Here is a 27,223-nt window from a genome sequence, read left to right as displayed (position 1 = left end):
AAATCAGAACAGGCTGCCTCTGTGTTGCTGCAATTCGGTCACCCTCCGAAATCCCAGCAGCACAAGGGCACATCACCTACAACAAAACACACTGTGCCTGCAGCTTCCAGGTGCTGGGCTTTGTTATTTATTAATTTGGGCTTTTGTGGGCATCGTGAGGGCTACCAAATCACAAATGCATCTCTTTTGATGCCTCCAAATTGGAAAGGGAGCTGCAAAGTTCTTCCATTCAGTGGGGAAGGCAGGGGATGTTACCTGAACAAGCCTTTGATCAGTGCACCAGAGAGCTGTGGCACATGAGACCGAATATTCCTGATCCTTCTAACATCAATAAACCCTTTATCTGCAGTGTCCTTTATTGTACCCCAGCTTTTTTATACAACACTGGAAGAGCTAAGGAAAACTCCACCACGTACCCTGGTGTCAGGGGCACAGTTAACATCTCTCCTCACTCAGACTCTTCCCTGCTCCAGATATTTCCTCTCTGCACTCAAAACTCACAAGTAGTCAAAAAGTTCTCAGAGCTTCATAAAAATCCAAGCCAAGCGTTTTCAACAAAATCCTCTTTGCTGCCACACTCTGATTGCTCGACTCCTGGAACAGGAGCAGTTCTGAGAGATGCCTTCACCATGAAGTATCATTAAACAAACGTTTGCAGCTGTGCATATTTCACTTCAGTCAGACGATTGTGAATTACACCTCAGTGTGTCCTTGTAGAAAGAAGGTGGGCTGTCAGAGGGACGGGAAGGGGGCAGAGAAAAAGAAAGGAATTTCTATTGAACAAAAGAGCTCCAAGGAAGCGATACAACTTTGCTGTAAGCTATTCCCAACCCACTCAACATTTTTGACTGTATGCAGACATACCAGAACTCCAACAAGGGGCATTTTTTCCAGCTCAAATATGAACCATCAGCAAATCTGGCCACCACCAGAGAGAAATATGACAACCCAGTGCAATCAGAGAAAAGCACACTGAAATCATCCTATGGTTGTCCTAAATCAAGAGCTTGCTCCAAGAAAAGAAAGTAGCAGACTCGTACAAACACATGCTCAGCGCCCTGCACGCTGCTACTCACAGCTAAGCAAAGCAGGACTCCTGCACAGTTGCTTGCTTTGCTGACTGAGCAGTCATTTACTTTCTGCTTAAAAGTACACAAGACAAAGAGGCACCTTTTCCCTGCTTGCCAGAAGCCCTATGAAGGGCTTTACCAGCATTCACCCAGAGGGTTTTCCAGTGAACCATCCCCCCAGCAAAGCACACACTGGTTCTGCTGGGAAGCCAAGCACTGCGCAATCCCTTCACAGCCTGAAACCACAGCAAGGGCCTGTGGCCATGCTGAGAGGCCAGGAGAGAAGTCAGCACCACAGGAACACAGAAGACAGCGTGTGCCTGGGGCACAAAGTGAGGTGTGGGCAAACATGCTCACAGCCCTGCTCTGGATCATAGCCTGTTGCACCTGGATGCAGCAGGTGTTGGTATCCACAGATCCTCCTGAATGCTGGCACCACACACCAGCAGAAACACTGGGAGAACCAGGCTGCTTTGATCTGCAGGAAGGCAATGCTGCTTAGCAGACACAAGTATCCAAACCCATGTAAAGCAGAAGCATTATCAGAACTCTGTGCTATCAGCATCTGTGCAGGGCACTAAAAAGAGCTGAATAGTAGGCACCAAACACATGGCTTATCCACAGAGTTATCACAGATTTTTCTTAAGCACAACCAGCAGGACCTAACCACTACATGTCAGAAAAACATCAGCTTACTGACCAAACATCAAACTGAGCAAATCCACCTCCAAAAGCCCTCTCCTGACACAGCTCCACTCACTTGTTTGAACTAAGCAGGCTTCTTGCCCTCAAGCACATCTCCATGGGCCAAAGGTAAAAACCACTGTAGTTTTGCCTCAGGGAGCAGATTTTCACCTAGGCTGCCAAAGGACACATGTTGGGAGGAAAATATCCTCTGATCAGCTTTGGTATCTGCAGGCAACTGGCTCAGCGGGGCCAAGCATAAGCAGACAGAACTTATCCGAGTGTCTGGAGGTGCTCAAAGTCTATTTGTGAAGCAAGGACAAAGCCTACTGGAGTGTTCATCTCACTGAAGCAAAATAAGGCAGATTCCTGGCAGAGAGAGGATACAGATCCTGCCAGCCTGAAAGAAATCGGAGCACCTTAAGTTCTGGCACACTCTCAGGAACAGCTTAAGGAAGAGGTGGAAGAGCAAATAAAAGGGAGTTCAGCCCCTAGCAAGCCACTGGCAACATGAAATATATATGATCCAGTTCTTGCAGTTCTCAGCTTTCCTTGCAAATCCTTCATTTTAAGGCAGTGGGTGCAACTCGATAGGGAAAGAAGCATATCATCTTTCTGAGAGCTAGGAAGGAGGCAGATATATTTTCACCAAAGGGGACATTTTTGGAACAATCCTTTTTGACAGCAAAAACTGCCCATCTGAGAGGATGGCTGCAAGACTGCCCACCCCTAGAAAATCAGAGCTATGGAGCTGTAGATTTTAAAGCTATGGACTGTAAATCAGCACGAGGATGGGAGCATAGAAAGGGTTTGGGGAGAAGAACAGGGCAGATGTGCAAGAAATTGGTGATAAATGATGCTTTAACAACAGCATTCTTTTATGAAGGAAGCTCTTCCTGCTGTACTTACTCTGCTGAGGCTCAGCAAAGATTCACATTGGGAAGGATGACACACAGGACCAGCAACTCCTTGCACAACTAGAACTCTCAAACCTCTATAAAATCTAACCAGTAACACAGAGCGTGGCACAGGGGGAACAGCCGTGGGACGCAGTTCGGTGGGGCCATTCCAGCCTGCAGACTGAAGAGGACTTAATAAGGTCTTTTTCAGCCACATTTTCTATGTTCATAATTTCACTCCACCCCCAAGAGGTCATGCAGATGAAAACATCAATTTAAGTAATGCCAGATGGGGACAAAAAAAGTTGAGAGCTAAATCTTTGCTTATTATAAAACTACTCTCCTTTCTTGTAGAAGCACAGAACACAGTCACTGGCTGGATATTTTGTACATAAGCAGGAAACATCTCTAGGCCGTTTATATTGTAAAGACATTAAGGTCATGTGCTTTTGGCCAAGTATTCCAATACCACGTGGCACATCTATGAAAAAAAAAAAAAAAAACCAAGCCTGATTTTGAAGCTATGCCAGGACACCAATCTCCCCCAGGAACCCAAAATAATTCTTATTAAATGTGCTCATCAACTCAATTATAGATTTACTGGGTAAAGTTTAAAGATTAATTGTGTTTATACTTTTATTCTCAGTTTGGGCAGAACTCAATAGCATTTAATTTACCTTCAGCAAGCCACAAGTATCAGCAAAGCAAACAGCACTGAAATGTGCGAGTTCACTGTACTACTGAAGCAGACTGCTGAGGCAAAGGAAAGCTTCAGCAACGAACGAACCATTTGCCAGAACACACACAGGTCACTCACATAAAATCTACGGTGAAACTAGGATTGTATAGGTATGAAGACCACTGGGAAACTTTTACAGGTGCAGCTCTGCAAGTCACGCACTTACTATAAAGTCATTAGCAATGACAGACCCGGTGCAAGGATGCTGAGCTCTGAACAATGCAAGCTGCATCTGAACGTGTCCCATTAGAATCCAGGAGCACATGTTGGAATTTGCATAAGAATCGGTGTGGAAGATTCAGTTACCTCCCAGACAATCTCCAGTGGCTCCGGTTACACTGTCAATTATTCAAGTTCCGAAGTGCCTGGCCGACAATCTCCTCGCCGGCAGCCTTGATCACAAATCCCTCTTCCCACCAGGGAGCTTCCCTCCATGTGAGACAGAGGGGCACAGCCCCAGAGAAGGGAACACCAGCCCAGCCTCACTGTGCAGCCCTGATGGCAGCCGAACCACTGCACACTTCCTGCACACACAGCTCTGCGCCCTGCTGGGAAAGAGCACTTCTGCCAGAGGGCTTCTGGAGCTTTGCTAAAGCTGGCAGAGCGCTGGTTGATGCTCTGTGCCTTGCACACACACTGACCCGTTGCAGGTGGAGGAGGAAGAGAGCAGGGAGCCCCAGAACAGGCTGCGATTGCTGTGCTGGGAACAGCAGCATCCCTGTCCCCGTTATGAACCACCGGGTTCATCCAGGTGAGGTTGCAGTGAAATCAGGGCACACGTGACGAGGCAAAATTAAGACTGCACATGGATCTGATGAGCTGGAAAAGTCTGCAGGACCATCATGAAATTAGAGCTGTGCCACAGACACTCATTTTCAGAACAGCCCCCCCAGAGGCAGTCAAACTGAGTGCCGGCACGGCCTCCAGCTGAAGCGTGCTCTCCCTGAAGAAACTCAAGACTGAGCGACCTCAAACGCTCTTGCTATATTTGTAAAGCCCGTCAGGAGACGTCCTCCAACAGCCCCGCAACTTCGATGAGCTTAGGAGAGATGGAGCACATCTTGCCAAGGTTCCCACCAGAATGGGGTTAAGAATTTCACTGCCAGCACTGCACCTCAGAAGACGTGAAAATCAACCTCTCCAGTGCAAAAACAGAGCTCTTCTTTTGAGAAGGAGCGATACAATTCCAGACCAAATGCATCCAAACACATGCCATGCCTCCAACAGAACCTCCAGCTGGTACGACCTCATCAGTCTCATCTCTTTGGCTCCAGGATATGGTGTAAAGAAGCTTCATGGGCAGCAAACTTTTTACAGCAGAAAGAAGGCTGTGCTGCGCTTCAGCTGTCCCTCAGAAGCTGCCAAGACAGCCTGCTGGTACGCTGGCTGGACTGGCTGCATGGTATAGGGAACATCCTCAGCCATCCTCACTGTGGAACTGCACCCCCACACATGCTAATGAGACCACACTGCTGCACAAATGGCAGACCTGTCCACTTTGCTGCACCTTCCCACTTCTCATCTACACCACCCACGAGCCTTTCTTTTTTGTTGTGTTAGGCTGAGGCAGATGGGCTGAGCACCGCAAATGCATTTTCAGTCCAGAAGCAGCAGCACGCCTGTGCAGCCTCCTTCATGGTACAGCCTGGCGAGCAGCTGCACAACAGGGAATCGCACTGGCACAACCCCCACAAGAGCCGTTCCACAACAAGGCACTGCCAAGCTCTGATCTCACTGTGGAGCACCCAGAGGACTGATGTGTTCCGAAGGTGCAGGCACAGCACGAGCAACGTGCCCCAGCGCTTGCAGCTGTTCCCTCACACCCAGGGCTGCTGCGTGCTCTGAGGCTCGCTGGTCACAGCAGCGTGTCACCAGTTTGTCACAACATCACGGTCACAGCAGCTGGCCATGAAGTTGGGGCCTTCGGAGTGTGCAGGAGCCAGGCACACGAGGAAGGCTTGCACAGGCCTTGCATGGCTATCTTCTGCTGGTTCTCAGAAGCTGGGTGGATCTGCATTAACTGTGCTCCCCGGGCAGAGATTGTCCTCTCAGCAGAAAGGGGATACAGACTTATATAGACTATATATAGATAAGGCTTCCTAAGAATCTCTCGACGGGGCTTTTTCTGTGCTCTATATCTAGATCTGGCCTCATGCCTGTTGGGAAATACATAGACACGTGTATGTGCAAACTACTACGCTGTGCAGCCATTAGTGGGAGCCCTGCATTGAAAGAAACCCTTGAAACACAGACCAGAACCACAGAACGGACTCTGTGGTTATCCTATATCTCCATTTGTAGCCCTCCATGTGTTTCCCTGCAGAAATCTCAAGTCTCTCTCCTGCTCACTGCATTTACTTCCCAGCAGCCACGAGAACCTCCCAGCCCTCACGCTAAGGCAGCTTTGTCCGAAAATAAAAAGAGTGGGGATCACCAAGTGACCAACCCACCTGTCCGGCCCTACCGCCACGCTGCTGCAGGAAACACGGTGAGCAGATAGAAAGCTCTCAGCGTCCTGGTGCTGTCCCCTGCCCAAATGGCACATGCTGTCCCTGGGGGCATTTCCCAGCACACTGAAAGCCAAACAGCTCTCCGAAACAGCAGCACAGAGGCTGTGGATGAGGAGCACACTGCCACAACATCAAAGCTGATTTTGTATGCTAATCTGCCTGCTTACAGGAGAACAAATGCCATTTTTCTTGACAACCCTTCTGAACTAAGATCCGAGCAGCTATGCAGATTTCAAACTCTTTTGAAATAGCAGCAAACCAAACACTCTGCTTTCAGCACTAAAACGTCCAAGAACAACCACCCTGCAGTTCAGCCAGTAGCTTCCAAGAGATGCTCAGCCTCCAAGCAGCTGCCTCCAAGCACTGGAGCTGCATGTGAAGCAAGACCAGTCCACAGAGTGGAGTGGCAGCTACACGGTGAGAGATTAAGTGAGCTACCCCAGAAGGGAGGCACAGCTTGGGACAAGCATCACAGCCACACAAAGCCAACCAGAAAAGGCTGAAATGCTTCTAAAGGAGGTTCTTTTAAAGGCTTCCAGACTGCAGCACACAAGCAGGTAGCATGCACACCTGCTTATCCAAGCTCACAGAGCACTCATCCTCCTCCTTTCCTCCAACTCAGATTCATGAGGCAGCTTTGCAGACCCTCTGCTACAGCTGCACTGACCCAATCAGAGGGTCTGCACGTACAGTAGGCAACCACCAGCCTAATTTCAGAAGAATCCTCTCTCCAGGGCTGCTGGCTCCTGCATGCCCATTGGAGAGCACTCCAGGCAATTCATTGTTTTAAACAAATGAGTGATTAGCGAGGATCCACTCTCTCCTTGTGAAGCTGGCTGCATGCCCTGCAAGCCACCACATCACTGTGCAGTACTATAATCCAATTAAACCTCACCATGAGAGAAGCTTCACGCTATCACATTCAATTAGCCAGTTAAGCCTCTTATCATCTGCACACTGGGATCTGTTTGGACTCCAGCTCCCACAGCAGTGTTTGAGAGGTGGCATTCTGTGACCAAACAAGGCTGAACATGGACATCCGTGTCTGGAGCCACAGGATGACCATACAATATTGCTGGCTTACAGGAGGGAGAAATAAAGTAAAACCCAGCCATCAGCTCCTGCCTGCTCACAGTTGGATGCTCTCTGAGGGCCCCACTCCCCAACTTCCCATGGAAATGGAGATGTTCTGGAGGTCATAAGTGGCCCGGAGGAATTTCTCTCTCCTTAGTAAGGCAATGGAAAGGCGAAGGCTAGTGGAGGACCTGGCAATATGGAGCTTTTTGGCAGCCAGCCACCAATTCCATAGGAAATACCCTCCCTAGAAGGTCACCGTAACGGTGGCAAAATTTGGCCCAGAAGAATTAGAAAAAGCTGCCAAGATGTGACGCAAATAAAGGCAGTGTGCAGGCCAGCTTCCTGCATAAGGCCAAAACATGGAGTGCTCCTGGAAAAAGAAAGATTAAGGGTTGCAAGGAACATAATGGCCTCTTGTAACAGCTCTGTTGAAGCTTTTCTTTTCGTTGGCAGAAAAGAGGGATGTTTTGTTGCCGGTTGATTAATCTATTATGCAAATCATTTCATAGCTAATTTGATACAGCCTCACATTTGCCACAGCAACCATGGAACGCTCAGGACTGACGAGAGGCACAGTACCAGCAGCTCCACTGCTCTCTGGCTGTCCTGATTGCATTGGGAGCACAAAGGGAACACTTCATCTTGCTCAACGCCGTTTTGGGCCTCTCCTCTTCCACGATGGCTAAACCCAAAGCAGGGGAGAGACAGGACCTACTGACACCAAGAGTCAGGGGTTTGGCCACTGTACTTTACCCACACACTTCACCTCCATCGCTCAGGTTTGCATGCCTTTCCTCAAGCATCTCAAATGTTTAACATTGCCTTAGCCAGCAATTTTTTTTTTAAAGCCTGCCTCATTCTCATCTGTATTCAATTTCCTCCAGTGGTAAAATGTTAGGCATTCAGTGTTACTCAAACAAAATCAAAACAAAGGTTCCAAATAAGCACTTCTGAGATGTACCTAGTCATCTGAGTAATTAGACATTTTCCTGGTTCCAAACGTACCAAGAATCTGCAGTCAGCTCCCAAGGACCGTGCCAGCAGCAACCCTAACAAACAAGAGTTCTTTCTAGACGTCAGTGAACCAATGGATCAGAAGGTTGATATGCTTAAAACGCCTCTTCCTACCTGAATTAATCAGCAGTTTTACTTGCTCATTTACATAGCATCACTCAGCCACAATCATTACAGTATCAAGTTGTGCACAGCCTGCTTTTGCCACTGCTCGAGCCAGGTTACAAAGCAGGGACTCACTGGCCAAGCAAGTTCCCATTTCCAGCAGTGGGAAGCATTCTTTGAACCCAAAGGCATTGCTCCCCCTTCTGAGGGCACCTGTAGAGAGCAATCAGCCAGGGGCTTTCCACAGAGCACTGCCATCTCAGTGCTCAGCTGAGAAAGGACCAGGCACCACGTCAGGACGCCAACACGCAGGTCGTGGGACTGCTCCTCACTGCATCGCTCTGCTCACATATCATGATGATACCCTGATGTGCTCTGAGACTCCTCTGCCGATCCCAGCAACTCACTCACCCACTGCAGCTGACCGCAGAACAGAGCAGTGGGAGATGGAGCTGGCACTGCAAGAGCAGCACAGAGCCTGGGGCATGAGCAAACTGTTCAGATCTGCTCAGCTGCTGTGAACCCACAGCCTCACTGCAAGCGGTTTCCATTGCCCAGGGATGTCCATGTGCTTCAAGCCCACCCCACAGCACGGAGCACTGATGTCTCTGCAAAAGCAGCCTCCTGTTCCAGTGCATCACACAGACTCTCTCATGTTTCCTCACCCACAGAGGCAAGGCAGCATGTGAAACTCGGGCAGTGCCCAAACCACACAATCTCTCTCCACGTATGTTCCACGGGTTTCCTTCATATCTCCAAGTCAGGTCACTGCTGCTCCACACACAGTTCAGCATCACTGCACTCCACACCTCAAACCTGAACTTTTCTAACCATGTGGCAGTCAAGGCAGCAGCTTCTAACAAACCCCATCCCAGGGCAAGCTCTGAGCTTCACTGCCACTTGCTCCAGAAGAGCCCCTGTGAACAAAGACCTCCCCCAGATCTGTCTCTTCCTCAAACAGCCTCCTGAAGCTCCCTCGAAACAGTAGTGGCTCTGCCATTCACACCCACAGCTTCATCAACAACATCTGGGAGCAAAAGGAAAAAGAAAAACAGAACACAATAACACTGACTAATTCTATGTGTGAGGAAACTGAGCAGTGAGGTTTGATTCTCCCTGTAGAACGCTACTCTTGCTTTTTCAGGTATTGAGGAAACTTTGTGCAATGTAACCTTCCAGGAGGAAAAATACTTCAATGCACAGAAGAAAGAAATGGAATAATAAGGTAGGCATCTCTCCCTTCTAGAACATAGCAGTTACATCCAAATGAGACAGCTTGAGTTACATTGGTGGGATGAATAAAAGAAAGAACTTGCATTTCTGAAGCAATCCTGTCAAAAAGCCCAGGAGCTATAGGTACTTAAGAAAGATGTCAGAAACCATTGCTGCAAATGGCAGGAGAGAAAGAGAGACCAGCACAAGCACAACGCATCACCTACATTTGTGTTTCACTCAAAACACATGGCTGCAGAACAGCACTGTGAGTCTTCACTGTTACTCTTCCTTAAGTTTAGACACAGCCCGGTTAGACAGGGAAGCTACAGAGGCACCAGAGCCTTCCAGATCTCACTGAACCTGTCCAGGCCAAGAGGACTCTCAGCCAATCTGCCATCGAGGCTGGTCAATGAAGAGCAGTGCTTGGAGGTCTTCCTCTTGCAGCACAGCTTGCAGCCATTGCCTGGGGAGTGCAGGGTACACCTGAGTAATGCCAGCTACTCGAAGCACAGCCTGCAATGCCTCCAGCCAGCCCTCCTGCTGCTCAGCTCACTACAGGAGAAAGCGTTGGGAAATGGGGTCAGATTTATTTCCACAAGAGGGGAAGGAAACAGTGCTCCCTCACCAAACACACACTCCTCTGTCATGAACCCTCTGCCCAACTCCAAACTCTTCTGAGCTACACAGGCTGTCCTGCCAACAGAAACATGGAGGGGAACTTGTCACGGGTGGAAATCTCAGAAGAGACTAAGGCAGTTCCACATTACTTGACCCACTCTCCTCCACATCCTCTTTTCACATTCCAGCAGATATCTGCTAGGACAACAAACTTATCTTTAATACTGTTTCCCCCACAGAACAGTTTTCATCTCAGTATTTCTCATTTTAACACAAAAACATCGAGTGCCTTTGTGCCACAGAAAAATTGCTATACTATGAGCTTAAAATATAACGTAAGGTTTTCAAACTCCTGCCTTCTCCACCACAGTGATTCATACAAAACCTATAATGAAATACAAAGCATGGACCTGAAGTAGCACCACAGGACATAATGTTTAATGGTGAAAAACAACAGAATGTTGGTTCAGCACTCCAGCTGCTGCTACAGACCTTACTGTTTGCCTGGCACAAGCAACACAACACACTCCTTCCCTGCCATCAGACCAACACTACTGCGGGGCCACAGCCTTGGTGCTTCTGACTTCATTTCAGAGCAACAACACACTTGGCAATCACAGTGACAGTTGCAGTCCCACCACACGTTGCATCCCTGACACAGCACTCGTACAGCCCAGCCTGTATGGAGCTCGCAACCAGCTGGGCAGGATGGGCAAACAGCAGCAGCTGGCATAGACAATACCAGGGTTGAAGCCAGAAGGACCCACCCACTTGGGACCTCTCACACAAAAGCTGTGTTCCTAGATGGAATACAGGTGCCCCAGTCCTCCCATCACAGATCCAGAGAGATCCATGCAATCCAAGCACTTCCACCAGCTCCTGCTTCACAGTTTGCCACAGTGCCTTCAACGCTTCCACTCTGAGCCCCAGCTCTGCCCCTTATGCACCAGTACCCACACTGCTCCTCACAGCACCCAGACCCCAGCCAGCTGCCTGCCTCAGGTGCCACTCTGACCCTCCAACATTCCACCACGCATCCAAGCAGCGCCAGCATCCTTATGCTGCAGTTCCTGGTCATCCACAGATCTGCAAACAAGCAACCTATGTCGTGAGCTAGTTTTCGTATCTGCAAGTATCAGCATAAATGGTAATGCAGAACTAAAAGTCCTTGACAGCAACGGACATTTGTGTTTTTTAATTTTAACAGCTGCCACTAGGAGTTGGGTGAGATGGAAGCCCTATTGCCTTCCTGGAGCCATGGGCGCAAAGGAGAGAACAATGTTCAAAGCAGCACTGCAAGAGTGCTGCATGTCCTCTGCACAGCACCAGGGTTGTGCAAATGGCACTGGAACCCAGCACAAAATGAAAAAGTGCTCTGACCTACCTCTATCTCATTCCATGTGGCAGCACAGGGACTCATCAGAAAGAGGTACGTGCCCTCCTGGTGGCAGTGCCCTTCGGAAACCTCCTGCTGCAGAGCAGGACAGCTGAGCAGAGAAAGTTGCTGCATGACACACCTCGCGCTGCCAGCACAATCGGGCTATCCTCACCCAAACCACCCGCAGCTGCAAAACTCAGCCTTTCTGCCCCGTGCTATCACCTTGTCCACAATACACGAGCTCAGAGTGCAGAACAGCCCCAGCGGACGGCTGCCTGCCCGCAACACAGCGATTGTGCCCATCGGCAGAGGAGATGGAGGGACACGGGTCCGACCGCCCTGTAGCACAGGAGATGGATGGAGGCTCCGGGGTATCCGCAGAGCTCCGCACGCCTGCGAGCTCAGCCCGATGACTCCGTTCCCCGCTCACACACTCTCGCCGCGCCCCCAAGAAGTAAAAGACATTAAAATCAAAGCAGACAGGCGCTGGGATCTCCGGCACACCCCCGCCCTAAGCGTGCGCCCGCTCGCAGGCTGGGAAGGGGTCTGCCCGGCGCCAAGCCCCCGCCGACCGGACGGCCCCGAGGGGCAGTGCGCTCCAACATGGCGGGGGGCGCCACGGTAACGGGGGGCTGCGAGACGGAGGGACCCCCGGAGCGGGGCAGAGGGGCCGAAGCTGAGGAGAAGCGGGGCCGAGGGGGCGGCCGGGCAGGGGCTCCGACACGCGGGGTACCGCCAAGCCACCAGGCCCCGCCGGCTGCCCGCCGAGGGGAAGGGGAGAGGCGGGAGCGCGTCCGCTGCCGTTACCTGGGCACGCAGCTGGGGCTGGAACCGTCGATTTCCCAGGTGGCGAAGAGGTTCATAGGCACGGGCCGCCCCAAGGCCCCGGCACCGCCCGGGAAGCTGAGGCGGCCCCGCTCCGCCGCCGCCGCCATGGCTGCCGGCCTGGCGTGCGCCCACCGGGCCGCCGCCGCTGGCTGTGCCGCCACCGCCCCGCCCCGGCGGGGGGTGTGGTCACGTGAAGGTGGGCAGGCCTAGGAAGGGAGGGGTAAGGAGTCTGGGCGTGGCTAAATAGGATGGGCGTGTTCGTGGGGGCGGGCTTTATGCAGGCACCGCCCACAGCTCGCTCAGATGAGGGCCGCGCTGTCGCCGGGTGGTTTTCTGTGGCGCGGCCGGAAATTGCCGGGCGGCTGTTGGTGGCGGACCGGATGTTGTAGTGGCAGTTTCCGGCCAGCTCAGTGGTGGCTGAGGGGGGAGGAGGAGGAGGTGGCGGTGGCGGTAGGGCAGTGAGCGGAGGCGAGGATGGTGTTGCTTACTATGATCGCCCGCGTGGCGGACGGGCTGCCGCTCGCCGCCTCCATGCAGGAAGATGAGCAGGTATGTTGGGGTCTTAGCCTAGCCAGGCTCGGCCTGGGCCAGATCGGCCCGGCCCGGTCCAATCGATCTCGCTCTTCTTAGGCTCCGGCCGAGCCCCGCCGACCCCCACGACCAGCACTTCATCGAGCCGTTGGGACGCGGGTGGGGGGTGTTTTCCGGGTAACGGCAGCTGCCAACGGCCTGTCCTCTCCCCGCAGTCTGGCCGCGACCTGCAGCAGTACCAGAGCCAGGCAAAGCAGCTGTTCCGTAAGCTGAACGAGCAGTCCCCTACGAGGTGCACTCTGGAGGCAGGAGCCATGGCTTTCCAGTAAGTGGCCCCGGGTACGGTGGCACGGTTAGCATTTGCTCTCTCTGGGGTCAAAGGAAGGTGCTTCTGGGTCCTCTTGGGAAACTGAGCCCTCCTAGGGAGGGTGAATTGTGCAGCTGCCAACTGCTGGTGGGGTAATAGATGTGCTAAGGGAGAACACGTGAGGTATTACATCATGGCACTGCCTTCTGGCATTTCAGCTGGCTGCTTAGCTGTGCCTTTGCTCAAGACAGTGTAGGTTGTACCCTTTAATATCCCTTTTTGTCTCCTTCGGGTTCTTTATGCCCTCTATCACTTCCAAAAACAGATGTCATTGGTAAAAGCAGGTTAGCAGTTCCATTGTAAACTTCTTCTGAACGAGGTTCTCCTTTCCCTGTGTCCTGTGAGAGTGTACCCTTTTATTCATCCATATGCTCAAGCATATAGTCTGTGATATATTCAGTTTTTCTAATAGCTAACAAGCATTTTTTTCACATCTTTGATCTTATCAATAAATGTGTTGCTGCATTTAATTAATCTATTGAAGCATTTGCAAACTTAGCTTATGATCTCTCTTGACTTTTCTGCCTGCTGTTAAGTGCATTTGGATAATGAAAGCCTACAGAGAATGTGGGTCTGGCACCGTTACCACCTAACCAGCAGCCAGGGGGCCTAGAAAGAAAGTAACAGGTAGAAGAATTTATAGCTTACAAAAGGCAGGAGAAGAGGAAATGCTTTTTTGTTATGTAACAACCTAGCAGAATAATTGCTACAATAAAATAAAGTTAACTTAAGTTTTTAACGAAAGTTAAGTTCTTATCAAGAATCAGAATTACGTTACCAGCAGAAATATTTATGTTAGAGAAGCAAATCTCTGTGAGACTGAGTGCCGTATGGTATTGACAGAACAATGATGTGCAAAGCTTTGCTGTGCTGCCAGCAGCAGCGTTTTTTTGCCCCCTGATTTCTGGTTGCCTTTGTTATGGAGTTACAGTGTCAGTGATTCAAGCAGTCTGGCTCTTATCTCTTCTAGAGCTTAGGCAATGTTCCAGAGCTAACAGGAGAGTACTGTTCTAAATCTTCTTTACAGAAGTTAAAATTTTCTAGAGTTCAAAGACTTTGTTTCTAGATGTTCCAGTGGCACTGCATAGGTGTATCTGTGACTGTGAAGCCTTGGGGAAGAGTCTTTAGAAATCCTGGTAAACTCCCTTGTCACATTGCTTCCATGATGCAAGCAGAGCAATGTCTGGGAAGACTGCTTCAGTTGCAGTGCCCAGGGAACCGAAGCCAGGAGGATTTAGGCAAGCTCATGTTTTGATGGATGTCTCAAAGAAACACCCAGATTATGTGGCTGGCTAATAAGCAGGGATGGAAGTATCTATCTTTCTGTATTCAGTCTTTGGTCAAGTTCCACAGGCTGCTGACAGCTGCTACTGCAAAGCACTCTTGTGTTGCTGCTTTTATCATAGGATACAAAGCAGGACCTTCGTGAAATGAAGAATGCTTCCAGATCCAAAATTCTCCTCTGATAACAGTATAGGTAGGGAGGAAATAGGGGAATCAGAGATGGTCATCAGTACTATTTTAAACAATGCTGTTAGTTAACACAGTCCATCTTGTTTTCTGCCAAATCAGTGCTCTGACTGCTGAGGGCAGCATAAGCCAGGACTGAGCTTTTTGTGGTGTGAGGGAGATCCTGGCTGAACTTGCTAAAAAGACTGTGAACATTTTTAGCTTGATCAGTTCAAAGAAGAGTCTTGCCTTGATGAAATCTGAAGCTCAGACTAACACTGCTGGACTGATTGTCATCAAATGTAATCTTCAGAGCAGCTCCAAAAGCTGTGTCACCGTTCCAGGTACAGCACTTGCAGTAATGGTTGTGCAGGCACAGAAGCACCTCCATACTTTGCTCTGCTGTCAGTTGTGAGTTGACCTTTGGCTTGTCAGTGGTTTAAGTGGCTCTTACCTGTCATGTTGAAAACAACCCTTGGCCTTTACTGCTGATACCAATTAGAAGAATAAAGCTTTTCTCTCTCAAACTTATCCCAAATAAATACAGAAGCCTGCTAGCTACCCTCAGCATGCAGCAATCTAGAGTTAGAAGTGGTAAACTGCAATGTGTGCACTGCTGGGCATGCAGTGAGATCAGGTGCTATGCAAAAGCTCAGAGGCGTGCACCAGTGTGAAAGAGGCATCCAGCTGTGCTGGAAATCTATTCTGATCTTGGACTGAGGCTGCAGAATGGCGTGAATCCAGGACAGAAGGAGGTGTGGTTGCTTGCTGTGGTACTGACAGATTATACTGACTTCATATTTGATATCATATTGGGGAAAGCAAGTGGGAAATAAAGCTGAAGGGTTCCAGGCAGGACCAGCTGGCCAGAAGAGACCATGGCTTTACTGGCTGGATATGTTCCTTCATTTGCTCTCATCTTTGAGAGCTCTCAGGCAATACTCTTCTTGTCTGACAAGAACCTTGCTGCTTTCAAGTACCTTCCAAAAAGCTTCTGGTCATGGCAGTGGCTAAATCAAGCTCTGAGTGATAACTTAGAACAATCCTGAGCTGCCAAGAGGGTCTCTGAGGGTGAGGAAGGAACAGAGGCAATGCATACGATAGGATTAGACCTACAGACTAGTGCAGTCCAAGCTGAGGGACACACAAAGGTATTTAAAAAAAAAAAAAAAAAGGGTGGACTGTAGTGGCTGAAATTTGTTGCTTCTGCTTGGAGTGGAACAGCTGTTCCTTGCAGTCTGGCAGGTTTTGCACACAGATCACTGAGGCAGCAGAAAAGGACACTCAGAAGTGAGTTGAGGATGGTTAAATCAGAGGGTCAAGACCTTTTTGAGTATCTGGAAAAACCACAGGTTGTGGGAGAAAGTTGTATTGTATGTATTGTATTATATATAATAGCTGGATGCAGCTATTGAAATTTTAAAGCTTATTAACTACAGTGCCCCTATGACTAGATCAGTTCTCTAATACACTGTTAATCTCTAGGTTAATTAGACTGCTACATAATGGCATTATTAGACACAAAGTCAAGGGAAGGTAACATAAATGTAAAACTGGAATTCCATCCTGAGTAATAGAAATATTTGAAAGTATATCCAGAGCTATCTGCCATCTCCACTAGCTTGGTTTTGGTAGAATTACTGTTGCCTTTATTTTTGTAGTGGCTGAATGAGGAGAAGAACATAGGGAACATGCAACAGCAGATAGCTGTAGTGAAACAAGTAAAATAAATAGTCTTAAGTCTCATTCTTATCCTTTATTGCAGTAGGCTTTTTAGCTGAGTTGTAATGGAAGGTTCCTCCCTATTTCTGCTCACAGACACTGCTATCCGCAATGAAACAAGCTCAGCACTAAACCTTTGTGAACAATGAGAATTAGCTGCAATAGGGAGTGAGGTGGTAGGAAGAGAACATCTGTGTTCAGCTGCACAAAACAGGGTTAAAGAGCAACAGTAGCTCCTGTTTCAGCACCAATTTGGGGGCTCCTAACATCACAGCCTACCTTATCCATTGCAAATAGGATAAAGATGTCACCAGAGCCCATCTAGTACCAGTATTTTTATTTGGCTGTATGCTGAGGTCAGCTTGTAGAAAGCATTGCCCCAGCAATAGGGGAGTGTTGGGGAGGAAGGCAGCACTCAGCCTTCCAAAATAGGACATGGGAGCCAGCAGTCACTGGGTGCTTCATCAGAGCTTTAGCACATTGAGACCAAATTCCTGTGGGTGCCTTCTATCTGTGGGCCTCAGGTATGTGGCTGTGCTGTGTGTTCCTTAGACTGTGCTTTCCATCTTCCCTTCTTTCTGCTGGCAAACTTTCTAGTGCTTCTCTTCTTCAGGCTGCAGAAGGCATGCATGATAGAAGGGAAGTAGGCAAGCTGTCCTCTCATTTCACTCCCAAAATTATAGCATTTGTTGCTGGCATTTTTGTTAAGCTGGTGATACTCACAGCCCAAATGTGGTCCCAGTGAAGTGAAAGTTCAGAGGTCATTCAAGCTGGTACAGGGTCTAAAGCTGCAAGAAAATTTATTTTAGGTGAATAAAAAATAGCCACTACTTTGCAGAAAGTTTATACCCAGGCCTGACATAGCAAACTGAAAGTACATTTGTCCTGTTCTCATTATTTGGGTAGCATTTTAGCCAGGCTAAAATGAATCGTTGCTCCCAAGTTCAACTTCAGAAGAATTACAGTCAGTGACAGTAGGGTTATACAAAGCCAGCTAGGTTCTCAGCTTCAGAAAGCTGTTTACTTGGGGGGGAGAAAGGTATGATGGATAGTGTCTAATAGGATGGGTACAAAAGTGCTTGATTGATTCTCTATTTTATGTTCTTCTAGCTACATCATTGAGAAAGGGGTGTGTTACCTGGTCCTGTGCGAAGCTGCGTTCCCAAAGAAACTGGCCTTTGCGTATCTGGAAGACCTGCAATCAGAATTTGATGAGCAGCATGGCAAGAAGGTGCCAACGGTCTCCAGGCCCTATTCATTCATTGAATTTGGTGAGGTCCCTCTCTGCAAGGCTAGTTAGCAAGCTTATTGCAGGGGCTGCGGCCACAAAATGCTCCCCTGCTTGGCCTATGGAACTGACAGTTCATTCTCTTTTTGGTGCTGTTAAAATGGGTGCTTTTAGCATGGAATATTTATGAATAGAGACGTGGTAAGAAAATCATAAATATCCTTTAGCTCAGATTTCTTGCTTTCAGTCTTTGGGCTTGTTTCCAGGGAATATTTGCTTGCAGTCTGCTGGCTGTCTTAGCACTTCTCCCACTCCTTTGGCAGCCAGGCTGCTCTGTGTTCAGTGAGTGTTTTCTCCACTGCATCTGAAGGAGGTGGTGTGGAACTAATAAAGTGTAGGACATTTTTGATACAGCAGCCTGAATGAGAGTGAGTGGGATGCAAATTGTGAGAACATTAGTGTCCAGCAGTGTGCTGGGGAGGGAAGAACAACTCTGACTTGAGGTCTTTTTGTTCTCTTTCTGGTGGTTTGCTCTCCACTGGTGTGCCCATTATGTAGGCACAGAACTGGGACTGTGTGGGTAGAGCCTGGAAGAATATTATTCTCCCAGAGCAGTGCATATCCAGCAGCAAAGTCTCTCAGCCTTCTTGCCTTGCTTTTAGGTTAAGGCCCTTCTGTGCTGGCCTGGAGCAGCAGAGTGAGAAGCCTAAAGCTTCTAACCCATGTCTGCAGCCTCTCCCTGCAGCCACATTAATGCTTGGAACTGGTTCTTAACATTTTCTTATTTTCAAATTGAAGAATTAGCTTTTGAGGTGGGAGGGCAGAAGCAAGGGTCACTTTGTGTTATACTTTTTTTGTGTAATAGTTTTCATTTGCAGTGAAAGATATATTAACTTGAAGCAGAAAGTTTCTGATCTTATGCCCTCTTGTGTCTCTATTTGAGTATATGTTTCAGTGAACACAACTAACCAGAAACATCAGAGAACTGCTGATGTCTATCAGACTGTTGACTGGAAAGTCTTCAAGCAGTGGTGGGTGCTTCAGCTGAAGAAAGCATAGGCTGAAGCAGAGACAGATCAGTTCCTTTTGCTTGGCAAAGCAAGCACCACAGGGAGGTAAGTATCCTTCTTGATGGTTTTCTCTTGTTCCAGACACCTACATCCAGAAAACCAAGAAGCTCTACATCGACAGCCGGGCGAGGAGGAACCTGGGTTCCATCAACACAGAGCTGCAGGATGTGCAGAGGATTATGGTGGCCAACATTGAGGAGGTCTTGCAGCGAGGAGAGGCACTTTCAGGTACGCGTGGTGGCTGCTGTTTGGTGTATGCTTACCCTCAGTCAGTAACGTGGGTAGAGCACATCAGATGGAAAGTCTTCCTAATCCCGAGGTCTCCTTAGAAAAGCAATGGACTCAGCAGGTGCATCATTTCTGTCAGTTGCATCCTGAAGCACCTGATGGATACTGGTGCTACTTCTGAGTGTCTCACCACGCTGGGTGGCCCTGGTAGAACAAGCACTAGATCACCAGGCAGACACAAGGCGTGCTGTCATGCAATACTGCTGTTCTTCCAGCTGCTCCAGAGAAACTCCTTCAGTTAATGTAACATGTGGGTGATACCTGGTTGGGTTGATTACTTCTTGATTAACTTCTCTGCCCTTTCCCTCCAACAGCTCTGGATTCCAAGGCCAACAACTTGTCCAGTTTGTCCAAGAAGTACCGTCAGGATGCAAAGTACCTGAACATGCGTTCCACTTACGCCAAACTTGCGGCCGTAGCTGTGTTTTTTATCATGTTGATCGTCTATGTGAGATTCTGGTGGCTGTGACCTGGTTACGCTGAAGAGGGAAAGCTGGTAGCCTGGCAGATGTGTGTGTGTGCAGGACACTGTTCACTGGGGATGTGCATTAGAATCCACGCAGGACCATCACCTTTATACAAGTGTCCTGAAAATGTTAGGCGACACCTGAGTGCTACACCTCTTAGTGAATCCTAACTGTAAGTGTAAAGGCTTGGTGACTACAGGCTTTTCCCCTGAGGCAGTTTGCACTAGGATACTGTTGAGGCTGACCTGCGGCTCTGCACCTCTCCGAGCAGGGAGCTTTGGGAACAGCTTATCAGTGCAGTTTAGCATCATCACCTTTTACGTCCTCCTCTTGAGTAGCTCTAGTGGGAACTGGACTCTAATGAACATTCCTTGTGTTGGCAATGTTTGCTTTTTTTTAGGGTCTGGATCGGCGGTTTTTTGTTAATATTTTCTTTTTAAAGATCAGATTCCCCTGTTTGAAGGCAAAATACTGCTCTGTACATATTGTGGTAGCTTTCACCTCTGGACTAGCTGTTGTTGAGTTTTCTGTGTCTGACATCTTGGCTTATTACACTTTCAATTGCTTTAGAAACAAAAAGATGGTAAATTATGCCTTAAATACATTCTGTCTAGTGCTAGGAGAGGCAGTGAAAGGCTTCTGTATTATTGATCCCTACAAAACTAAACGACAGGTTTGTATGTGTCTACTTTTCCTCTCCTGGCAGCTGTGTGTGACAGTATGTTTCCATGTGATTAAAAACAGGGTGTATAACTCAAGTGCTGTTGGTGCGGGCGCAGTGCAAACTATGTCAGCATTATGTCTATTTTCCCTTCTCTCTGCAGATAAACTACATTATTTCCTTCTACTGTACTTTCTTTCCAAAATGTATCAACTGCTAGCACTTCATCTCTGGGACGCTTGTTTTCTTTCTCCCTCTCAATGAAAACAACCAAAAAATAAAAGCAAAACTCTGAATGTTCTTATGAAGAAAAGGGAGTGTTTCCTTAAAAAACACTTCACCTTTACATGAAGGATTCAAGAGGATAACTTAAAAACAGTGGAATCCTTTGGAAATGCCACCTTTTTTTTTTTTTTTCCTGCAGTCACCCTCTCCCTACCTCATATGGGAAGCTGAAATTGTAGGTGAAGAAAAACTCACTGTGGGCAATACTATATAGCTGCTTCTTTCTCACGGGCCAATCTATATAGTCTCAGCATAATGTGATTTTACTTTTATTCCAGCTGTGCTAGGAGCACTATTTTACCCATCAGCTTTTTTTTAACTTAAAAGAACAACCTCAAACCACAAAACCCTAAAGCTCAGGCCTGCCCACTCTTCTCTGCACTTAAGTGTCTGTTTCTGTAACTTGGTAGGAAGCAGGTAGTGTCACAGAAGGAAGCTTCAGGTCTCCCCATTAACTTTTAAAAGCACGTGTTCTTGTGTAGTTCTGGAAATCTAAACTGGGACATGGGAATGTTTTCTGCCACTGGGTAGGGATTCGAGGAGCTGTTGTCCTGCCCAGCCTGGTGCCATGTGGGACTGGCAGGGAAGCAGTAGCACTGTCAGTCAACCAAGCAAATCCCATCTGTCTTGTACTCTAGAATTTCCTGATTTCTGCATGATGTCTCCAAGTGTTACTTTGTTGATTGTTTTATTATTACCATTTTTAATCTTTGCAAGTGGTGTCACTAACGGGTGACTGTCCCAGTGATGTAGATCTGTGTGTGATGTGGGTACTGGAAGGTGAGCTGACAATGGCCGTAACTGGATTGTTGTGACTTGAGGGGGAGACGCTGCTCAGCAAGCAGTTGCCTGCTGCAGCCCAGGTGTCAGCAGTGAAATAAATGCTTCTGAAAAACCCCCTTGGCAGCGTGACCGATGTTTCTGTCGTTCTAGAGGATGCTTTATTTGCTTCTGGAGGCACAGGAGGGTAAAGACCCCACAGTTAACTGTGTGCAGAGCAACACGTGCAGCCTGAGTGGTCAGTGCCAGTGCAGGCCCAGAGCTGTTGCCTGCAGATGGCAGTGCTGGCACGGTGCAGAGACTGTAACTGAGGGCTCCCCATCTTGTTGCACTGCCCCAGCCTCCCTGAAGCCCTACAGCTTAGCTGCGCCCAAGGGTTAGCTGGTTTGTTTCTTTTTAAGAAAAAAAAGCTGTTTGTGTTGGCTGCACTTGCTGCTGCCATTGCTCAGGTCTGGGTGCCTCTGGGTGTCCCTGTGTCCATAAGTGCTGGAAGGGATGGGGAATGTAGAAAGGATTGTGTGGGACTGTGCCCACCCTGACCCACCGGGAGGCTGTGCTGGTGGGTGGCTAATCCTATTCTCTGTCTCCTTACATGCTGCTGTCACATGTAAACCAGGTGCCATCTGGCACAGACCACAGCGATGCTCTGCATCATCACCTCTCCCCTAGAGAGAGCAGTGGTTTGGGTGCTGCAGGGTTTTGGTTTCTATGTTTATTTGGGCATCAGCTGCTTCCCCCCACTTTGAACCAGCTCCTCACACTTGCAATCCTCCCATTTATTTATTTTTGGGTTGGGGTGGGAGGGGGAAGCACATTCTGCATCTTTTTTTGTGGTGTCAAGGGGTCTTTGACCCCAGGTGGTTTCCGGCAGCTGCTTTGCTGCGAATGAACGTCCCAGTGGCAACAAGCGTTGTGCCAGCATCGCTGAGTCAGGGATCCACACATCTGCCTGAGGACACCAGTCACAAAGTAACAGCCTGCACAGTGAAGGCCAGGATGGTAGGGCATGGGGTTCAGTCCTCACAGCACCCAGTCCTTGTGCTATCTCCCTCAGAGGCTCTGGGGCTTTGCTTCTTAGGATGGGCTGGCTGGTGAGTCTGGGAGGGTGCCTCCTGCTCCTTGCTGTTTGCTTTGCTGCTGAAGTGACCTTTAGAAAAGGAGGATGTGTCTTTTCTGCTGCCTGAAAATGAAAGCTCTTCAGATGGCAGGGCACTGCTACCACAACTAGGTTTGGAGGCCAGCCAAGGGCAGCTGACTGTAGGGAGCAATCCTCCCTGAATCACAGAATTATGGAATGGTTTGGATTGGAAGGGACCTTTAAGATCAAGTAGTTCCTACCCGCTGCTATAGGCAGAGATGCCTTCCACTAGACCAAGTTGCTCACAGCCCCATCCAGCCTGGTCTTGAATGCTTCCAGGGAGAAGGCATCCACAACCTCTGTGGGCAACCTGTGCCAGTGTCTGACAACCCGCACAGTACAGAATGCCTTCCTAATACCTGCTGTAAGTCCACCTCTTCCAGTTTAAAGCCCTTTCCCCTTATCCTGTTGCTATATGCCCTTATAAAAAAGCCCTCCACAGATTTCCTGTAGGCCCCTTCAGGTACTGTGATTTGTCTCAGCACACCATAGATGTCCTAGGGCTCCCCAAAATGCCCCATCCCCTCTGTCTGGAGAGGTGATGCAGCTGAGCTGGATTGCAAGGCAGCAAGCACAGGGCAGCTACCAACAGCCTTATTCACTCCCAGAGCTGAGCCCTCCTGGGGTCCAGCAGCTCCCAAGGCCCTGTAGCCAACATGTGAGAGAGGCAGGCTCTGACCTTCCCTCCTCAACTGCTCTGCTCACATTTCCCCAACAGCCTCTATAGACATCATCTCCCCAGCTTTGCATCCAACCCTACCACCTCCCCTCACCTGCCTGGCCCCCAGCTCAGGCGCTGGCTGGCTCCCCTTTGGGACATGAGGTACCACTGTTTGTTGTGCCCACAGCACTGAGCCCCTCAGCAGCTGCTCCCAGCTGACTGCAGCTATGCCTGAACATTCAAGCTCAACTGCAGGAAAGGAAGCAGAAATTGGTGGGGCTCTCCTGAGCTCCCAGAAGAGCCATAGGCAAGCAGGCAGGCACTAAGACCCGTGCTACAGGAGTTTCTCTGCTGTGATGGCTGCAGGGAGAAGCCCAATGTGATTTTGAATCATGGTTTGTAAAACCCCCAGTGGTTGAGCCCCGGCGCTCTGCTCAGAGATGATAAACTCGTTTCCTGTATCATTTCTTTTTTTTTTCTTCCTTCCCCATGTTGTGCTGCTGCCAGCGCTGCTTCCCGCTAGACTCCCCAGCCCTTCAGCATGCCCCAGGGACTGCCTGCTGCCCCAGCATGCCATGTATCCTGGCTGTGCTCACTGGAAGCAGGGCACCTTAACACAGTCTGGAGCTGAGCATGCCTTCCTTGCTGCCTGTCACCCAGGCATCCAAAAATGGAAGCAGACACAGGATTTGCATAGAAAAGCAGAAATAATGTGCTCCTCAGTGACCTCAGTGACCCTGAGACCTCTGCACATCCCTGCCAATATGTGCCAGAGCCAGTGGGAGCACAGGGAACCCAGGGTTCCCTGAGACCTCTCCCAGAGCTGAGTGACAAACACTGCTATTGTCCTGTCTCCATGTCCTTCTGCATTAGGGCCTGTTTGGGAAGGGGCCGTCTGTGCTGGATGCCTCCTCCAGCAAGTACAGCCCCAGCAGCTCAAGGTAACCACAACTGGGTGAATTCTCACTCCATCACATGCCCAGAGCTGGGAAGGCCTCAAGTTCAGTAGCCACCCTGCATGTCATCAGCCTTGGTAAAAGCAGCACAAGCGGAGCCACGCAGCCCCAGCAAGGGCTTATAAATATTCCCAGGCTACTGGAGCGGGTGCTGCTGCCCAGGAACCAGGCAGCCAAAATTCCCCCCACGATTAACTGCAGCACACAAACAGCTCGTGGTGCATTCCTGCGGGGAGCGGGGCTCCCTCCCCACCAGCCAGCCTGCTTGAGGCAGGAATGCCTTCCCTCTTTTTTTAAGACCAGCTAGCAGGTAAGATAATCAGTGCAAAAGCCAAGTCATGTGAGTTTTAACAGCAACAGATGAGCCACAGCACAAGCTATTTGTGGTGCAGGCACAAGGTTGCCAACCCTGAGGATTTGGTTGGAAGCCTCACTCGCTCTTGTTTTTGTTAAGCCCCTTGACTGCTGAAGTCTTGAAACTGTGAAAGAACCCAGCTTGTATTTTAATGGAGCTCCAGCTCATCTGTTCGCAAAAGAGAAAGCTTGGATGTAAGACTCAATCCCCCCAAAAACACCGACAGGTAAAATTAAGGCAACTTTGATATGGGTGTGTAAAACTCTGGGATTTAAGGCAGGCATTTGGGTGTGTGCTGTGCAGAGGTTTGAATGCCTGAACCGCTAACAATGTCACAGAAAGGTTAGTGCAAGAAAATACAATTTATTTTGAGGCTGACAATGAGTTCCTGCAAAGCTGGTGAAACCAGCAATCCCTGTGAGGTCAGGACCAGATGAAAAGCATAACTCTTCTCACTCAGTGCAGCTTAGACACAAATGTATCTTGCACCCCATGGATTGAGCTGAGCTGAGCACAGCAGCACTGACACACACCTGCAGGACAGCGTGCCCCCAGTTTCAGAGCTACGAGCTAACTGGTTTCAATGGGCAGAAGGTGCCATGTAACACGTGCAGGGCCTCAACTTGTGGGCACTTCTCTGATGGCAGCTCCAAGGGGACACCATGTTGCATCATCACATCCCTGGTACCGTGTCCCTGTGGGCTTCCTCTGCCAGGCCGGAGAGCGTGAGCTGGAGCAGGATTTGTTCTCCCCATTTTTGAGAAGAGATCAACTGCTGGGGATCACACCACACTGGGACCTGCACCCTGACACCTCTGGTGGCAGCCCAGCACCATCAACCCAGCATGACCACTCGTCAATGGCCAGCGAGGCAGCTTGCTTCGAAGCAGTGGTGCAGGAAGCGTGACAAAGGCTTGAGCTGAAAAGCAACCTGCAACCACTGTTATCAAAACAAGTGCGCCATTACTTTACAGAGCTGGCTGCAGGAACCGTTTCAGAGGGAGACTTGCAACAACAAACTGCAAAGGCATCACTGCAGGACAGTGCTGAGGCTTGCTGACCGCTTGATCTCCCTGCCTTTGTCAGCCAAAGTGCCAGGATTTCCCTAATTGCCACTACTGCTTAAATAGCGATACTGCAGATCTTCTCTGTTCAGCTCTGGTAATCCCTCAGCTGGCACTGCTCATCATGCAGCAACTCTCCTGCTGCCCTCAGCACCCAGCAAGATGCAGTAAGGGGTGCCAGAGTCCTCCAGCCCCGGTGCTGGCTACTGGTGATCTCTGGCTGGGAAACAGAGTGAAATGGCATGGCTGTGTCTGCAGCCTGCAGGTGTAACACGTGTTACTTCTGCCAGTGGGTTTCCCTATGTGATGAATCTTTATCTGTGTAAAGTGCTTTTAACGGGACTGCAATGGTGTGTGTCAGACGACGTAATGCTGAAACATATTTTTAACTCCTATGCAAACAGCTTGTCGCTTAATAAGGCAGGCCCACCAGTCTGCAATGGGGAACTGATTGAGCTTTACCCTGGGGATGTCACTGGGTACCATAGTTCCCCTGCTGCTCCTGCCTGGCCATGCATCAGCCCCAGAGAGGTGTGCTGGGGCAGCTGCAGATGCTGCCCCAGCTTGGAGGAGAAGTTGCTTGCAACCAGGCCAAGCCAAATGCCAGTGAGGGAGAACTGCCCGTTTCAAAGTTAGGGATGATGAGTAATGCACAGTACTGAGGGGAGCTGGAAATTGCAGCCTTCAGTGAAATACCAGAATTCCTCCCAAATTAGCTACATTAGGAAGACTGAACCCAAGCCCTCCCCATTCCAGTTAAATTCCTGCCTTTCTTTTGCCTCCTCCCAACTTGGCTTAGTGATCATTTTTTTCTACCCGTAATTTCACATGCAGAGAGTTTATATTCCTCAATTCCCTCACAAACATCAGCTCCCTATTTTTGGATGCTGCCTTCTATCCCACAGCCTGCAGATGCAGTAGAGTGCGATCTCAAGCACGAAGCTGTCAGCTGCAGACTTGGTTGCAGACTTGGGCATGCTCCAGGCCTTTATCCCCACACGTGAGGTGCTCAGGGGAGCCCAGCATGCCAGTACTGTCACAAGCAGCACCTGATAGAAGTTACCAGCCCAGCCGCAATGTGTGCTCAAGTGATGGGAAGGACCAGCAGATGTGTGAGGCAGTGGGAGAGGTTTGGGCCAAGTTGCAAACCACTGCCCAGGCACGCCTGAAAAAATCACTGGGCTCCTTCCCTCATGGTGGCACGGCACTAACAATCCAGCTCCGTGCCTGGGGGGAGCCGCAAAGACCCAGTGAGTTAAAGGGGGAAAACACTGGACTTTATTCATTATCCCCCTCTCTTCCCTGAGCTCAGCACAGTCCTCCCTTCGCAGGAGATGCAGGCCAGCATGCCATGTCAGCACATAACACAAAGAGCTCTCAGTCTGAGAGGAGCTGGAATCGCAGCAGAAGGATTTTTAACGCTTTAAACGATGGTTTAAGGCTGGATGGGCTCTTGAGATTGAATCCAGCCCACCACTACAGCTAATAGTGCGCGCTTATCAGGCTGCTACCTTCTGTGAACCTCCTCTGGGAGAATTTGTGTCTCTTCCTGGGTTTTGCCACCCTCAACAGGGTGCTTCGACACAAGGAAGATAACACTAGGGCTGAGATAACGCTAAGAGCCTGCACACCTGCTCTTCAGACAAGTGAACTCTCACTCACACTGGAGCGAACCTTTGGCAGCAAAAGCCATTTTCAGTTCTAGCTTCCCACGGCACTCCTGGCCTCTGCCCAGCAGCTGCCTCCACCCAGCACCCAGCAGCACGGCCACGCTGTGAGGTGGCCGCCAACACAGCCGCCCTATTAGGGCCCCGTCCTCCTCCCATCCCCACAGCCCTGCATTCCGCCCCTCCGCAGCCCCTCCAGCCCGCCGCCCACCCGCACGCAGACGTCACGTCGCGGGGCGCCCACCTCGCCCGTCCCGCCTCATCCCGAAGCGCGCTCCGCGTGCTAGCGCCCCCTTGCGGCGGGCGGGCGGAACGCGGCGGGGCGGGGCGGGCGGAGGAAGCGGAGGCGTTGCGGCCGTGTCCCTCCGCGGGCGCCATCGGCCGTGCTGTCGGAGGA

At 49.7% G+C, this 27,223-nt stretch overlaps 2 protein-coding genes and 1 long non-coding RNA gene across 8 annotated transcripts in view; 1 reads left to right on the top strand and 2 right to left on the bottom strand.

Annotated features, from left to right (window-relative positions):
* PACS2 (phosphofurin acidic cluster sorting protein 2) overlaps positions 1 to 12,244 on the bottom strand; it is a 63,523-nt gene extending 51,279 nt beyond the window's left edge. For 4 of the 6 annotated variants that reach the window (XM_042873132.1, XM_042873133.1, XM_042873134.1 and 1 more), the window contains exon 1: positions 12,117 to 12,225. In XM_042873132.1, the coding sequence (XP_042729066.1) occupies positions 12,117 to 12,172 (56 nt within the window). In that variant the 5' untranslated portion in view covers positions 12,173 to 12,225. Of the gene's footprint in view, positions 1 to 12,116 lie in introns of all 6 variants that reach the window. The other 2 variants (XM_042873131.1, XM_042873136.1) reach the window with 1 other exon arrangement.
* Positions 12,245 to 12,563: 319 nt separating this feature from the next.
* SEC22B (SEC22 homolog B, vesicle trafficking protein) lies at positions 12,564 to 21,104 on the top strand. The gene is made up of 5 exons (XM_042874043.1): positions 12,564 to 12,686; positions 12,884 to 12,993; positions 17,317 to 17,477; positions 18,586 to 18,732; positions 19,107 to 21,104. The coding sequence occupies exons 1-5, from the start codon at positions 12,612 to 12,614 to the stop codon at positions 19,259 to 19,261; spliced, it is 648 nt and encodes a 215-aa protein (XP_042729977.1). The 5' UTR covers positions 12,564 to 12,611; the 3' UTR covers positions 19,262 to 21,104.
* On the bottom strand, positions 16,233 to 27,119 carry LOC122181509. Its single transcript, XR_006179448.1, has 3 exons — positions 27,071 to 27,119; positions 16,930 to 16,994; positions 16,233 to 16,820 (listed from the first exon to the last, which is right to left on the bottom strand). It is a non-coding gene; the product is annotated as an uncharacterized LOC122181509 (long non-coding RNA).
* Between the last annotated feature and the right edge of the window lie 104 nt (positions 27,120 to 27,223).

This window comes from Lagopus leucura, unplaced genomic scaffold, assembly GCF_019238085.1.
Source record: "Lagopus leucura isolate 7727_CA_CO unplaced genomic scaffold, USGS_WTPT01 Super-Scaffold_100009, whole genome shotgun sequence".
NCBI lineage: Eukaryota > Metazoa > Chordata > Aves > Galliformes > Phasianidae > Lagopus > Lagopus leucura.
Note: the sequence above shows the minus strand (reverse complement) of the source record. Positions and strands in the feature narration are given on the sequence as shown.

Bases quoted from the DNA above. Each gene is read 5' to 3' on its own strand.
- SEC22B (XM_042874043.1), top strand. From the start codon at position 12,612: ATGGTGTTGCTTACTATGATCGCCCGCGTGGCGGACGGGCTGCCGCTC. The intron at 17,478-18,585 runs GTGAGGTCCCTC...CTCTTGTTCCAG, and splicing joins CTATTCATTCATTGAATTTG to ACACCTACATCCAGAAAACC. The intron at 18,733-19,106 runs GTACGCGTGGTG...TCCCTCCAACAG, and splicing joins GCGAGGAGAGGCACTTTCAG to CTCTGGATTCCAAGGCCAAC.